Source organism: Pangasianodon hypophthalmus, chromosome 4 (genome assembly GCF_027358585.1).
Source record: "Pangasianodon hypophthalmus isolate fPanHyp1 chromosome 4, fPanHyp1.pri, whole genome shotgun sequence".
Taxonomy (NCBI): domain Eukaryota; kingdom Metazoa; phylum Chordata; class Actinopteri; order Siluriformes; family Pangasiidae; genus Pangasianodon; species Pangasianodon hypophthalmus.
The window spans coordinates 30,606,602-30,621,826 of record NC_069713.1 but is presented as its reverse complement, the minus strand read 5'-3'; the positions used below and the strand labels follow the sequence as shown (position 1 = coordinate 30,621,826).

Genomic DNA, 15,225 nt, shown 5'->3' with positions numbered 1-15,225 from the left:
GAGCCGCAACACTGTTACAGGAGCAGGGTCTCTCTCTCTCTCTCTCGCTCGCTCGCTCGCTCGCTGCCTCTGTTTGACTCTCTCCCTCTCAAAGCACAGACGTCCAAAAATAAACAAGGGAACTTGGGGAACTGCGTGTCCTCTGTGTAGAAAAACACTTTGCCGTCTGGGACTGCTACACAACACACGCTCTGGTGCTCAGCTGAGCCTCTGGATCTCTAAAGATAAAATCTGCATTATTCATCTGCACGGTTCTTCTCACCAACAGTTAACTCCTTCTACTGTCATTCATCATCGTTAGAGGTATGGAAGCCATAGTGTCATTTTTTGACATGTTTAGCACAACTTTTTGCCCAGACTGATGGATTATTGCATGTTGGACACCCTGTTGGCTCACTCCGTGGTTGCTTTCTATTGAAATCTAATTCTGGCTTTTTTATTTGAATCAAAATAATAAGAGTAGCAACCGTTCTCAGAATTTTTGGTCCAAAGCACAGAACTGATGCATGATTTAAAAAAAACTCACGCTTGTATCACAGATTGTGTCTATAACAACAAATATTAGATGAAAAACTGGTTAATTAAACATTTTGCACATCTCCCTTTACACATCTGTACTGTATTCATAAATGTATTTATTTTATGTAAATGCAGTGCAGGATGAACCAGTTTTAAACCATATATTTTGAATAAACACACAATAGTTCCATCTAAGAAAAAAAAAAAAAAAAAAAAAAGGTTCCAATAATTTTTTTTCCAAAAAATGTAGAAATGTAAAAGTATTTTTTTTTGTGTGTGTGTGTGTGTGTTTGTCACTCCATAAAACACCACAGCAAACAACTAAATTTTTTCAATTTACATCTAGAACCATTTTTGGCCTGTATGTAGAACCCTATGACAAAAAATGACTAAATTTTGAATACTTAAATGCTTTTTTTTTGGTTATAGGCAAAAATATTAATCTAGAACCCTAAAAATGTTCTTCAGTTCGTCCCTTAAAACTCCACAGCAGGCAAATTAGATTAAATCTATTTTGTACCCACTTTGGTTTGTGTCTCTGGGTGAACCGTTAAAGGTCCTATATATAACCCTACAACAGACAAATCATTAAATCATGAATACTTAAAGGGTTCTTTGATTTATGCCCCTATGGAAACCATTAAAGGTTCCATGTTGAATGCTGTAACAAACAGGGAAAAATATTTATCTAGAAACCTAAAAGGGGTCTTTAGTTCACCACTTGGAACGCCAAACCAAACAAAAACCGAGATTAGATCTTAGCCCTCCTCACCCTATGGGTGAACCCTTAAAGGTTCTAGATAGAACCCTACTATAAATTGGTGGGGAAAAAATATCTAGACCCCTTTCTGTTTTTTCCTACTGGGCAAACCTTTAAAGGTTCTATGTAAAACCCTACCATAAAGGGGAAAAATATTATATCTACAACCCAAAACATGTTCCTTGTTATGCGTTTCTGATGAATTCCTTGAAACATATATCGTAAATATCGTCTGGTACTGATTTCATGTCATCTCTTGTTGGTTAGGATAAACTCTTGGACATGCGCCGAGTACTTTGCCCCTCATTTAGGGCAGACTCGGACCCAGACCTGAAAGCACCAGTGGGTCCTGATGGCCAGGCAGAGAAGATGGTGATGAGGAGGGAGATCTCTCTTGCCAGCGGGGTGTGCCTCATCGTGGGAAACATGATCGGCTCAGGGATCTTTGTCTCGCCCAAAGGCGTTCTCCTACACAGCGCATCTTATGGCCTGTCGCTGCTCATCTGGGCACTCGGGGGCTTGTTTTCTGTCTTCGGTGCCCTCTGCTATGCTGAGCTTGGCACCACCATTGGCAAGTCAGGTGCCAGCTACGCCTACATTCTGGAGGCCTTTGGTGGATTCCTGGCCTTCATCCGCCTATGGACTTCAATCCTGCTAGTGGAGCCAGCGAGCCAGGCTGTCATCTCGCTGACGTTTGCTAACTACCTGGTGGAGGCTCTGTACCCGACGTGCCAACCTCCATACGATGCTGTGAGAGTCATCGCTGCTGCCTGCATCTGTGAGTCAAAGATTCTTTTTTTGTGTTGGGCATTTTGGTAAACGGTCTTTTCCACCTAATTATGAACCTATTGAATTTAAGCTACGTGGGCTTAAAATAATAAAACTTTAAAGATTTACATTGCATTAAAATGATGCCACAAGACACCAGAGCTACCACAAATGTTCGTTATCACACATAGCACTAATGTTAGTTAGCTTTCAGCTTTTAATGCTCTGAGCAAACAAAAGACGAGCTTACGTAGAGGACATAAAAATAAGTCGAACACGTCACAGTAAACGTGGGTGTGTCATTGAGTCCGTATAGGGAAATGAAAGCAGCTGCCTTTTGTACTAGGTACAGGAATATGGAAGTGTCTATAAGTCCATATGTGGAAGTCTTTAAGTACCATTTATGCATACTCTTGTATTTTCATGGATTTTGGTGGCCAGCTAGCTAACATAAGCTAACCTGCCAACATTTCTGACAGGATTTTTAGTCATCATTTTTCAGTCATTGTTCATTTTTAGTCACAAATGTTAATAATCTACATTGTTAACGTTAGCCAGCTAGGTAGTATTAGCTAACCTAACAGGATTTAGGGCCAGTGTATGCAAGCTAGCTAACATGAGTTAACTGCTAGCAATAGCCAGCTATATAACATGAGCTAATCTGACAGGATTTCTGAGAGGTTATTTATTTTATTTTTTTTTTGGTCATATTCATAGATTGTAATGATCTTAATGGTTAACTTTAGCCAGCCAGGAAGCATTAGCTAAACTAACAGGATTTACTGCTAACATGAGCTAACCTGACAGGATTTTAAGAGGATTTTAAGTAATATTAATCAACACTAATCAGATGGCTAACATGAGTTTTTTAACAGATTTCTAACAGGATTTTTAGACATACATGTAAATAATCTTAATTGTTAGCCAGCTAGCCAGCTCTTTTACGGCTAACATAAGCCAGCTAACATGAGCATTAGTCTGCTATCTAACATGAGGATTTCTGAGAGGATTTTTAGCCATATTCATAGACTGTAATGATAGCTAACATAACAGAATCTACTGCTAACATAGGCAAACCAGCTAGCATGAGATAACCTGCCAAGATCTTTGAGAGAATTATAAATCATATTATAAATATTAATACACATCTTTGCTAGCACTACTCTGCTGTCTAGCATGTGCTTACTCTGACACTGTTTACTTTAGCCAGCTAGGTATAATTAGCTAACCTGGTAGGATTTACTTCTAACATGAGTTAAGGTACCTGACAGCATTAACAAGCTAGCTAACCTGACACGATTTTTGAGAGGAGTTTTGAAAGGTTGTATTCATAAATATTTATTGTGGCTAACGTAACCAAACTAGACAGGATATTTCAGAAAACTAATCACCAAAGCTGTTTAAGATGCAGTGCAGTGGGAATGAATTATATTGTGTTAAAATAGAGAAACGTTCACTTGTGAAATGATATTTACAAATGTAATTATTTAAACAACTATGTAACAAAACACAATTTAGCTATGCTAGCATAGCCACATTTAAGCCCATCTTTGCTCTAATTATTCAGAGGTTTGTGTGTTCTTACTCTGATTACCAGCCTTACAGACTGTTCAAGCCAGAAATTGGATTTATCTGCAGTTTAAATGCAGTTCTGCTTTTCAGCAGTTCATTTTCAAGTGAAAAGCAGGTCCAGGTCTAAAGCAAGTTTTAGTCTTGGATCTGATGTGTCATTGTTAGGGGCAAGATTTTATCAAAAAAAAAGTTAAAAGTTGAGGAATGAAGATTGAGCAGGCTGAATGGCTAATGGAAAGTCTGGCTATTCACTACGTGCTGTTAGTCATCATTAAATCCTCGTGGTTAATCTTGTGGCAAACCATTTCATGCTTTTGGAGATCCCCTGTTCATCCCCTGGTCACTTCCTAACACTGACCATTATTGTGTACATCACTGTTCTAAAAAAAAAAAAAAAACTAACGAGGAACAAAGAGACATTTTACACTGAACAGGATTTAAAAATTTAGCATTAGGTAGATTATTTCCCAGGATTAGTCATTTGGCAAGGGCTGTTCCATTGTGCCTCTGGAAACCAGGCCAAACTATTATAGTAGTCCGAATCTTTTTTTGGACCTCATCACTGTCTGAGTGTCCTTGACACAACAAGTTAGGAATTTAGGTGAAAGATCAACAAGTGAGCCACTCGTCCCAGGTCTATACAATGTTCTCATGGCTACCTATCTTTCCTAAATATGGACATTTTTCTTTTTGAATGTGTCAATCACATTTTCAGTGGCTTGGCCCAGAGCAGTAACAACAGAGTTTCCATTCTGATGTGTAAACAGAGTTGAAAGCTAATGTACATCCAAACGCATGACGTATGTCACTAATGCAAGCTCGAATCTGTTTTTCTTTCTCTTTCTTTCATAGTAGCTATTGCTGAGCCAAATACACCCCCCCCCCTTCCCTAATAAATGTGCACACACACAGAGAGAGAGAGAGAGAGAGAGAGAGAGAGAGAGAGAGAGAAAAGAGAAGCAGAACTGGCGTTCTGCCAGTATGCCTGTATTCCGGGACAAGTCCCTCTGGGTAGAAACAGACCACACCCAACACGAGTAGTGGTGCTCAATACAGATTAAATATTAAAACTGAGATTACATATTGAGAGTGTTTTATTATATGCTTTCCACTGGTGAACATGTGATGTTTGGACTGCATTTAGTTGCATGTAGTTTGAGCAGAAATGGGCCGCTGCTTAAATTATGAAGAGGGAAACGTGTATTGCTCAACGTTGTGGCTGTATTACGTCCTATTCCTCGGTAAAAAGAGATCGTCTTGTTGGTAGCTGGACCAACCTGAAAAAATGGGATTTTTTAGAGTTATTGGAGCCAATAACCACACATCATTTACACCATTTTTGTCAGATATTGTGAATCTGTTTCTGGTTTACCAAGCGTATAGGAGCCTGGTTGCCAAGATGGCCGCCAAATGGATGTAAAGCACGTTAAGTGTGTCAGAAGATATCGGCATTCATGCCTCGCTGTCTCATAAGTCAGCTGTCACATTTTGATTTCTGCAAAGGAGCCTGTAGAAACAGTTTCAGACAGGCTTGGAATTAGCATTCTATGCAAACATTTGATTTGAATATGACTCCCCGTATCCCGCCTTAGCAGGCAACATTTTTTTATTTTTTTTTTACTTTTTGAACATGCACAAACTCTGACTTTGAACATGATTGATCAAGATGGTGACTGTACATAATAACATGTTTAGAGAATGGTTAGAGGGCTTGTTTGTAATTTCTGGCCTTCTGCCCCTTCTGAATATGTCACTGAGTCATGTATTTTAAGATAATATAAGATAAGAAAATCTTTATAGATACCAAAAGATATTCATGCTTTTTTTTTGCTTTTTTTTTTTTTTTTTAAATGTTACCAGTAAAAGCTACATTTGGTCCAACATCCTGGCGTGAATTTGAAAATAATAATAATTTTTATTTTCCATCTTATTTATCTTATTATTTTCCAAAATTTCCTTTCCATCTCAGGTGTGCTGATCTTTATAAACTGTGCTTATGTGAAGTGGGGAACTCTGGTCCAGGATATCTTTACCTACACCAAGATCTTTTCCCTCATCCTCATCATTGCAATTGGCATTATAAAAATAATTCAAGGTATGTAATTTGGGTGAAATATGCTAATCTCACTTTTACACTTGGAACGATTTAGCCAGAAACAAACTAATATCCACTTACACCAAATGTAGTCGATCAGCCACGACATTTTTGCTGTCCGATATTTGCTTCCTTAGATCTAACCTGAAGGCTAATATAAATAACAAGTAATAAAAGTCTATCTCACGCAAACTTGAGACTGATATTTACAAAAAATAAGTGTAGAATGGCTGTATGTTTGGATTTTGAGTTTAAAAACAGCTAGCTTCAGCTACCTTCCATCAAAGTCAAAGACTATACTGTAGCATTGCCTTTATTAAGGGTTTTTTGACACCTTATCTTGTATTTTTGAAACATCTTGAAAAATATTTTACCTTATGTTTTAAATTGTCTTGTTCCAGGATACACCCACATTTCATTTTTAAATTTTAACTTCTTTTACGTTTTGTTGCTGTTGTTGTTGTTGCTGTTAGTTAGATAGTTAGTTAAATTGCAAAATGGAGGTATATTTTAATTTTTCTTCCATTTAATAAACATGATGGATGCAAAGGTTTGCTGTTTCATGTTACTTTTTTTTAGCATTGTTCCACTTTTTAGTAAAAATCATTTTAAGGTCATTTTAAGCTGAAAAGGTTAAGAAAGTTCATCCAATCAAATTTCCTTTGAGAACACTCATACTTCTCCATCTAGCAGCCTACACTTCTCATATTTATTGAGTCAGAATATTTTATGTGTTGAGATCCTAAGCAATATGGAATATTTACTGTTTTGGTTAAAATGGTGAGCAATATATCTCTGGCATTAAAGTAGGTCTGTTTCCTTTCACAGGAGAGACTCAGAACTTTGAGAACCCATTCGAGGGCTCCTCCATGGAGGCTGGGAGCGTAGCACTCGCTCTCTACTCGGCACTGTTCTCCTACTCTGGCTGGGATACGCTCAACTTCGTCACGGAGGAAATTGTGAATCCGGAAAGGTCTTGATTTGATTAAAACAGTGCAGCTTTTATAAAACATAAACCACTGGTTAAATTTTGTCTTTAATTATTTATCAATCACACCAAAAATCAACCATATAATGTACAAATAACATTTTTGATAAACAAACAGAAAATCTATCATGGAACTGCTCATGTATAGAAGACTTGAGATTTTAGCATTCGTGTAGCAGCATGTAATTTTAGCCATTCTTTGACATTTGACATCAGAGTTTCCATTTGTTTCATGCAGGAATTTACCCCTAGCCATTGCCATCTCTATGCCGATTGTAACTATCATCTACCTGCTGACAAATGTGGCGTACTACTTGGTGCTGGACATACCTTCCTTCATGGCCAGTGATGCAGTCGCAGTGGTATGTGCCTTTACAAAACTCAAAAGTCATACATTTTTTTTCTGTATAAAATATATATTTGCCTTTGTATCTTCTTTGCTGTAATATGCACCCCTACACATAACTCTGACATTGCCTTCCTCAGATCAGGTCTTGACATAGAGAATCTTTTTACATTTCATTTTCAACTTTTTATTATACTTTTTGTAGATAAATTGTAGCAAAAACAGAGGTAAATGTTCTCCTTTTTCCATCCAGAAACCATCAGGGTATAAGCTTTTGCACTTGACTTGGGCTACAATATTGCATTCTCTTTACTCCAACTCCTCTTATTAATACCATCACTAATGATTTGTTCGTTAAAGGGTTCATTAATTCTGGAATAAACTCTGTTATTGTTAGACACACACAAAAAAAGATACTGAATAGATGGATCAGATTTAGGAGATTAATGTCTGAATGTAGAGCTCCAGGTGACCACCTTAAATTCTTTTCTCTCCTACAGACTTTTGGAAATCAGGTTCTGGGACCCATTAGCTGGGTCATTCCCATTGCTGTGGCTATGTCGTGTTACGGAGGACTGAACGCCTCCATCATTGCTGCCTCCAGGTGATTGTCTCTGCTTGTGCTCATTGGTAATATGGCAATAATTACAGCTACATTCACAAGGACCTTTTGGCCTTAATCAGAAAATAGTTGTTGATGTATATATGCTGGCAAAGATCGATTATTAAGTGCAATGTATTTATCCTTTATCATTGTATTAATCCTTTATCATTTTACCATTATCATTTTTTCCATTTCAATCAATCCTGGTTTGTGTATCATAGAAATAACACCTTTAGTTTGCATCTCAGTTTGTGAGTGTACTTCTTGTGGCAGGTTGTTCTTCGTCGGGGCAAGAGAGGGCCACCTCCCAGACAGCCTGGCTCTGATCCATGCTAACCGCTACACTCCTGTCCCCGCACTACTCTTCAATGTAAGACCCACACCATACTGATCTCTGGTTTTACACTGTATGAGTAGTAAAGGTGTTAAAGCTTCAGGAGGATTTGTATCCTGCACAACACAATTGTACAAGCTCCAACTCCAGGATTTTTACTTAGAAACCAAAACCACAGATTGGACTCATAATTTTCACAGTTCGCTGACTGTCCCAAAATGCATACAGCTGTACTAAACAGTGGGCACCAACTATGTTATGTTCAAACAATGGTTTAGTGTTTTTATTTACATAGTATTTAGTGTAGGAGTACATGGTACAGGGAAGTTGAAGACATCTAATGTCTACTAGTCTTCTAAAATATAAATCATTCAGTCATTCATGCAGTCATAATATTTCTCTCATATCCAAGCAACATGACAACCAGCCATACTCCAAAAGCAAACACAAAGCCATTTCCTGACTAGCCCATTTGAGGTTAAAATGCTGCATCAGCTTAAATGGAGCAGCTTGACATGGTAAAAAAAACATCCGGAGCCCATAAACCACTAAGATCTGATTATATGAAATATGTCACAAAATATTATTCCTGACAATATTGCACAGCACAGGTTATGTCCTGATAATGTCTCATAGCATATGCTAAAGATATAAAGGTAATCCTGTTTTTTTTTTTTATATATATATGATGCCTTGACATCCCCATTTTTGGCATGTTATAGGGTGACGGTCAAGGGTAAGGGATAGGGCTGAGGCATGTCTATACTTGTGCTATACTTGTCAAGCTAACTGCTTTAAAGAGGATAACTGGATAACTTTTTTCACCACTGGGGCTAAGTACAAGGGTGTACGATTTCTGGTCATCTGTAACACGTGGAGCTTCATAATGCCATTTTGGTCTTCCATTTGCTCCCATACATATCAACCCTCAATCCTGTAAATTGATTTCATTTGTGGACCATCTAACCTAGAGGAACACCACTTCGTTTAAACATACATAGTATTGGATTCTGTATTTTTCATGTGGTAGGGGCACAATCTGCATAAAAGTGTTCATAAGGTTAACTTTAAAGATTTGAAGTTCTAACGGGTGTGTGCTTATGCTTACAGGGTGTCATGGGACTGATCTTTTTGTGTGTGGAAGATGTATTCCTGCTAATCAATTACTTCAGCTTCAGCTACTGGCTGTATGTAGGATTATCTGTGGCGGGACTCATCTACCTTCGCTTCACACAGCCAGACAGACACAGACCTGTGAAGGTATCTAATCAATTGTCCGACTAAAGTATTGGATTTGTCATTTTTGTGTCAATTTACACCTCGTCTTCTCTGTCTTTTCTGCCTTCTCTCTTTCAGCTTACACTGCTCATTCCCTTCATCTATTGCTTGTGCAGTCTTTTCTTGGTCATCGTGCCCCTCTATAGTGACACAATCAATTCCCTCATAGGAGTAGCCATTGCACTGTCTGGTGTACCGGTGTACTACTTCTGCATTTACCTGCCTGAGGAGAAGAGGCCGAAATGGTTCAGTCAGCTCAATGGTAAGAATCCTGATTCTGTTTATTGTAGGTTTACAACATTAGTCCAAGGAAAGTATTTGTTCTCTTTGAGGTAGCAGTTAGCAACATACTATGTAAAACACAGTCTCCCCTGATGATGGTGATTTAACAATTATGCTTATGTTTATTCATTCGACTAATACTTTTAAACCCAAGCCCAGTGATGTGTAATTGAGGGAGAGAGGGTCTGTGATCCTTCAGAGAGAGTATACAAGTAGTTCTTGACCTGTTTATGAAAAATGCCAGACTCTCTCTTGACAGCTAAAGGTCTGACTTGCAACAGCATTAGGAGCTGCCCTACTGTAAACGATATATTAGTTTGTCTGGAAGATTTCTCAGAATTGTTCACCAACGTGTTGCCTCGGTGCCTCTGACATAAGTGACTTAGAAGGTATCACTTTGTTAACCACAAAGTTTCCTGCAAGGAAGCAGTTTGAGATGGCCTTTGAAGATAACCATCATCACAATATTGCCAAGATTTTTGATAAATTTGGTAAATTTCCCTGGTAAATTCCCACAACCGGATTTGCCCAGACTGCTTGCTTACATGTGTGCTGCCTTTAAAAATTAAACATTTTTTGCAAAGATTTGACTCAGACATGAGGCACTTGTCTCACTGCTTCTGAGTACAGCCTGAGTAGGCAACTTTTCATATATTTCTGACACACCCTATTTTGTCGACTGCTTCAAAGAATGGGAAAATTATGAACTATATCAAATTGTCCAGTGAAATGTATTGCAAGGCTACAGACTTCAATATTATGCTTCCACATGGGCTGCTGCTCATACTGGACTACATGAGTCACAAATAGCTAAGAAATCTTTTCAGATGCAAGTGTACTGCAAAAACTGAAGCAACAGTTGCTAGTCTAATAGCAAGATGCAAGTTATGAAAAAGGGAACACAATGAAAACCAGGGGGAAAGTTGGCAGCTAGTCACCTTCATTGTAAGCAGCAATGTTAACTCTGGTGGTGTTGGCACTGACAGCAGTCTCCATAATATCCAATCTATATAGTTTAATAACCCATGTTTGAAAACAGTGCCCTTGAAATGAAGAGTAGCGTTTTTCTGTTTTTGATGTTCTCCACAACCAACTAGTAAAAAAATTACATTTAATGTAAGAACATATACTGACTTCTGAATAGTCCATAGTATTCCCACCTTGTTCTCAAGCAACATTGCCTCGTTAAAATTGATGCTAGGTTAAAGGTAATGCTTCCTCCGCTCCATTCAGGATAGTCTTCTTGGACCATCTTGATGGAAGTGCTTTTAGCTGGGTCCTGGCAATAAGCTTGAGCTTAAAAAACATAACACTAGCCATATCAACCATGTTGCCTTTCTCAGTAGTTACAGTTCTGAGTACTCCTGCAGCTGTCTGTGGGCACCTTATAGTTTGTTGACCCTGTCTCGTCTTTCTTCCTGCTCTTGTGTCATCTTCTTCCGTGCCAGCCGCCATCACCAAATACACCCAGATCGTGTGTTACTGCTGTCTAACTGACCTCGATGTGGAGCCAGAGAAGTTGGCTGAGAACAAGACTCAGTGATCTACGAAAACCAGCACACAGAATGAGTTCTCTACTTAAAGACACCATCGATTTTTTAATGTTTGAAGTGGACGTGAACGTTGGCACCATGGTGACTTTCTTAAAAGAACAATGATGTCCAGTGAGGTGCTGTAAAATTTGTACGTATCAGTCATTTATTTTCTGCATACACCATGTCTTCTTTCAACTTGTACTGTATGTTTGAAGTACTGTACCAAGAGTGACATGAAGAGAAAATGTAATCTGTTTTATCTTTATTTTTTATAAGATTGTGATGACATTATGGTGCACTTTTGATAAATGTTTCTTCAAAATCTGTGCTTAGTGTCTTTCATTACTCATGTTTAGTCAACATTTAATGGAATTGCTACTTAATTTTTTTTTGTACCAAGGCCTGTTCTATTTTGCACTTGAATCCTGGGCTATGTGGCTGTGAAAATTCAGATTTTTAGAGGTAAACTGAAATTTCTAATGGCATGACTCTAGCTGCATACAGGGCATGGTTAAAGATTTTTGAGGAAAAGTACTCAATAAAATAAAGTAGTTCTAATGAGAATGATATTTATTAGAACAAAGACAAATAGTTTCTCCTAATTTTTAACTGAATATTTGACTTATTGTGTAATATTTTGCACAGTCAATTTTGCTTGTCTGTATGAAGGGTGCAGAAAATTCTGGAGTCCTAAAACTCTGACTGTGTACAGTTTTTTCCCGGATTAATCAGACATTTTAATTATGACTAAACTCTAACTCATCTGGGAAGTGCGTAAGCCAGAGCCCAGTCAGCAGTTTTGAGGGGAAGCAAGCCAGCTTGTACTGCTCCATATAAAGGAGGAACTTCAAACCTTCAAGCAGCAGCCAGGGAACACAACGAGCCAAAATGTTTTGGCACTCAGTGACTCAGCACAAGCTCTTGAGTAACACTAAGATGACTCTATTACACAGCGGTTTGACCTCGTGTTAAAGCAAAAAAACATGCATTGTAAGAATACTCCCGAATGAGGATTATGAAAACACTGACCTAGAGCACATCCTCATAAATCTATTATGCTTGTCAAGAGAATTTTAAACACGTACATTTCTTTATCCACCAGCAGCTCATCTATAGGGGCAGGTGCGGTAGAAGCCAACCACGTATATCAGACTTTCAACAAATGTTAATCTAAATAAAGTCCTCATTCACAACTCCATACATGTTCAATTCCATTGAAATACTAGTGACCTTGTTTGAGTAATCAGCAATTTTTAGAATCAGAATCAGAAAGAGCTTTATTACCAATTTGACTTGGTAAGTGAAGCTTCCAGTACATACACAAATATGACAGCAGGACACATAATAGTACGAATTGAAAAAAAAAATTGTATAGAAGACAATAAGCTTAAGGCAGAATAGACATGGCACAGATGCTATGCAGAGCTATGCAAGGGGTAGTGCAATGTACAGAAGGCAGGGGTATATACAGGTAATACAATAAATAGTAGTGGAATAGTAGTTATCTGTTCATAAGGGAGATGGCCTGTGGGAAAAAGCAGCTGTTGTGTCTGGATGTTCTGGTGCTCAGTGCTCTGTAGTGCTGGCCAGAGGGCTGCAGTTCAAAGAGGTTGTGGCCAGGGTGAGTGGGGTCTGAAATGATTTTTCTTGTTCATTTCATCACTCTAGCCTTTTTCACAATGGAGTCTATGTGGGTCTCCCACTTCAGATCCTGTGCGATGGTAGAGCCCAGGTACCTGAAGGACTCCATGGCGGCCACAGTGTTGTCCAGGATAGTTGAGGGGGGAGGTGTACTGGGGAGTTCCTCCTGAAGTCCAGGATCATCTACACTGTTTTGAGCGTGCTCAGCTCCAGGTTGTTTTGACTGTACCAGAGAGCCAGCTTTTCAGCCTCCCACCTTTATGCAGGCTCATTGCCATCCTGGATGAGACTGATGACTGGTGCCATCTGCAAACCTGACAGAGGGGTCTGTAGAGGTGCAGGCATTGGTATAGAGGAAGAAGAGCAGTGGGAAGACCTCAAAAACCTGAGGAGCACCAGTGCTGATTGTGCAGGTGCTGGATGTGAATTTTCCCAGCTTCACTGTCTGCTGCCTGTCTGTCAGAAAGCTGGTAATCCACTAACAGACGGTGGTTGGCACAGAGAGCTGAGGTTAATTTAGACAGGAGGAGGTCAGGGATGCTGATATTGAAAGCCGAACTGAAGTCCACAAATAGGATCCTTGCATAAGTCCCTGGTCTGTCGAGGTGTTGCAGGATGTAATGCAGTCCCATGCTGATGTAATGTTGATGTCCCATGTTGATGTAATGCAGTCCCAGCAAGGGTCTAGTGATGTCCTTCAGGTGGGCCAACACCAGTCTCTCAAACGATTTCATGACCACAGACATCAAAGCAACAGGCTTGTAGTCATTTATTCCTGTGAACTTCTTTGAGACAGGGATGATGGCAGAGCATTTGAAGCAGGAAGGAACTTTACACTGCTCCGGTGATCTGTTGAAGATCTGGGTGAAGATGGGTGACAGCTGGTCAGCACAGCCTTTCAGACAGGCAGGTGAGACACTGTCTGGGCCTGGATCTTCTGTTCAGGAAAGGAACTGGCAGGGGGGGGTGGAAGCAGGAGGCGTGAACGGTTGTGTGGCAAGAAGGTCAGAGCGGGTGTGGGGTGTGATACTGCCCCTTTCACATCTGCAGTAGAAACGATTCAGGTTGTCAGCCAGTTGTTGATTTCCAACAGACAGAGAGGATGAAGTGTTGTAGTTGGTGAGCCAGTAAATCTTCTGAATGCTCGAAAATCAGCAAAAGATTGACAGGTATGCATTTCCTAATGTTCATCCCTGGTCAAAGTTATTGGAAAAAAGTAACTAAAGACAGGACAAACAAACAATAATAACAAAAACACTGGGGAGCTCCAAACTGAGGCAGCCATCCAGGGCTCCATCTTGGTTCACTTTTATATATATTTTTAAATGTTGTTATTTGACAGACATAAGCAAGGTTCCATTGATTTTCTCATTTTTGGAGATGTTCTGCAATCAGCAAACTCACTGCCCTGTTTAACTCTATAGCTTTATTTTCTAATTACAATCGGTCCATGGCAGATCAGATTTTAAAGACATGTGCTATTAATATGCCTCCAGTAAATAATCCTATTCAGGGTATATTCCTGCCTCCTGTTCCTGGAATAGTCTCTGGATCTGCCACAACCCTGACCAAGATAAAGCCATCCATCCATCCAGCCATCCATGAATGATAATGGTATACTGCCCCCTGCTGGAAGAGAGTGAATGGGAACACACACACACACACCTACAAGGAACAGACAAGGAAATGGCTCGTCTTTTCTCCTCAGAGGTTTAGTGAAATTGAATCAATAAACAAAACCCCACCACCACAACAGATTAGAAATTATGCACATCTTTGTCCATTGACATCTGACCATCTTCCATTACATTCTCTCAACCTTAACCTATTGCAACAGGATCATGTGATTTCTAAAGACTATTTCATGATTATTTCAATGCTTCAGATATCAGAGGTGTTCTAGTCATAAGTGAAATAATATCTTATTTAATATAATGGGGGAGTACAATTATTATCAATTCTGTGTTATCAATTATCAATTTAGTCAATTATCAATCAAGTCTAATCATTAATTTTCACTAATTAGTATAGTGCATTGCATAAGTATTCGCCTTCCTTGTAATGGTGACTGGGAGAAAAAATCAATATAGTTCTTTATATTAAATCTTTGACAAATACAAAATTGAAATAAATAAATAAATAAAAAGTTGCCATTGCATAAGTATTCACCCTCGTTGCTCTGAAACCCGTATGACAGTTCTGGTGTAACCAGTTACAATTAAAGTGTCATGTGAAATCAATGTAAATACATCTATTTCTGAAAGGCACTAGAGATTGTTAGAGAGTATAACTGAACAAATAGTATCATTGAGAGCAAGAAGTTGGGTTTCTGCCTTGTGCCGTGGTCAAGATTCTTGAGAGAACCTTTTTCTAAATCTTTGCTGAGTCTCCAACATGTCATCCAACATTTAGGCAAACTCCAAGCGTGCATTGATACAGCTTCTTCTGAAAGTACCAGATTTGTATAGTGTCCAGGCTGTTTTTAAAACTCTGGGGGCCTTCC

The 15,225-nt window shown here is 39.0% G+C and overlaps 1 protein-coding gene across 1 annotated transcript; it reads left to right on the top strand.

Annotated features, from left to right (window-relative positions):
* Positions 1–115: 115 nt before the first annotated feature.
* LOC113540665 (Y+L amino acid transporter 2) lies at positions 116–11,405 on the top strand. Its single transcript, XM_026937263.3, has 10 exons — positions 116–303; positions 1,547–2,057; positions 5,589–5,714; positions 6,543–6,687; positions 6,941–7,064; positions 7,549–7,652; positions 7,926–8,022; positions 9,097–9,246; positions 9,343–9,526; positions 10,995–11,405. The coding sequence occupies exons 2-10, from the start codon at positions 1,562–1,564 to the stop codon at positions 11,087–11,089; spliced, it is 1,521 nt and encodes a 506-aa protein (XP_026793064.2). The 5' UTR covers positions 116–303; positions 1,547–1,561; the 3' UTR covers positions 11,090–11,405.
* Positions 11,406–15,225: the final 3,820 nt, after the last annotated feature.

Bases quoted from the DNA above. Each gene is read 5' to 3' on its own strand.
- LOC113540665 (XM_026937263.3), top strand. From the start codon at position 1,562: ATGCGCCGAGTACTTTGCCCCTCATTTAGGGCAGACTCGGACCCAGAC. The intron at 9,247-9,342 runs GTATCTAATCAA...TCTCTCTTTCAG, and splicing joins ACAGACACAGACCTGTGAAG to CTTACACTGCTCATTCCCTT. The intron at 9,527-10,994 runs GTAAGAATCCTG...CTTCCGTGCCAG, and splicing joins ATGGTTCAGTCAGCTCAATG to CCGCCATCACCAAATACACC.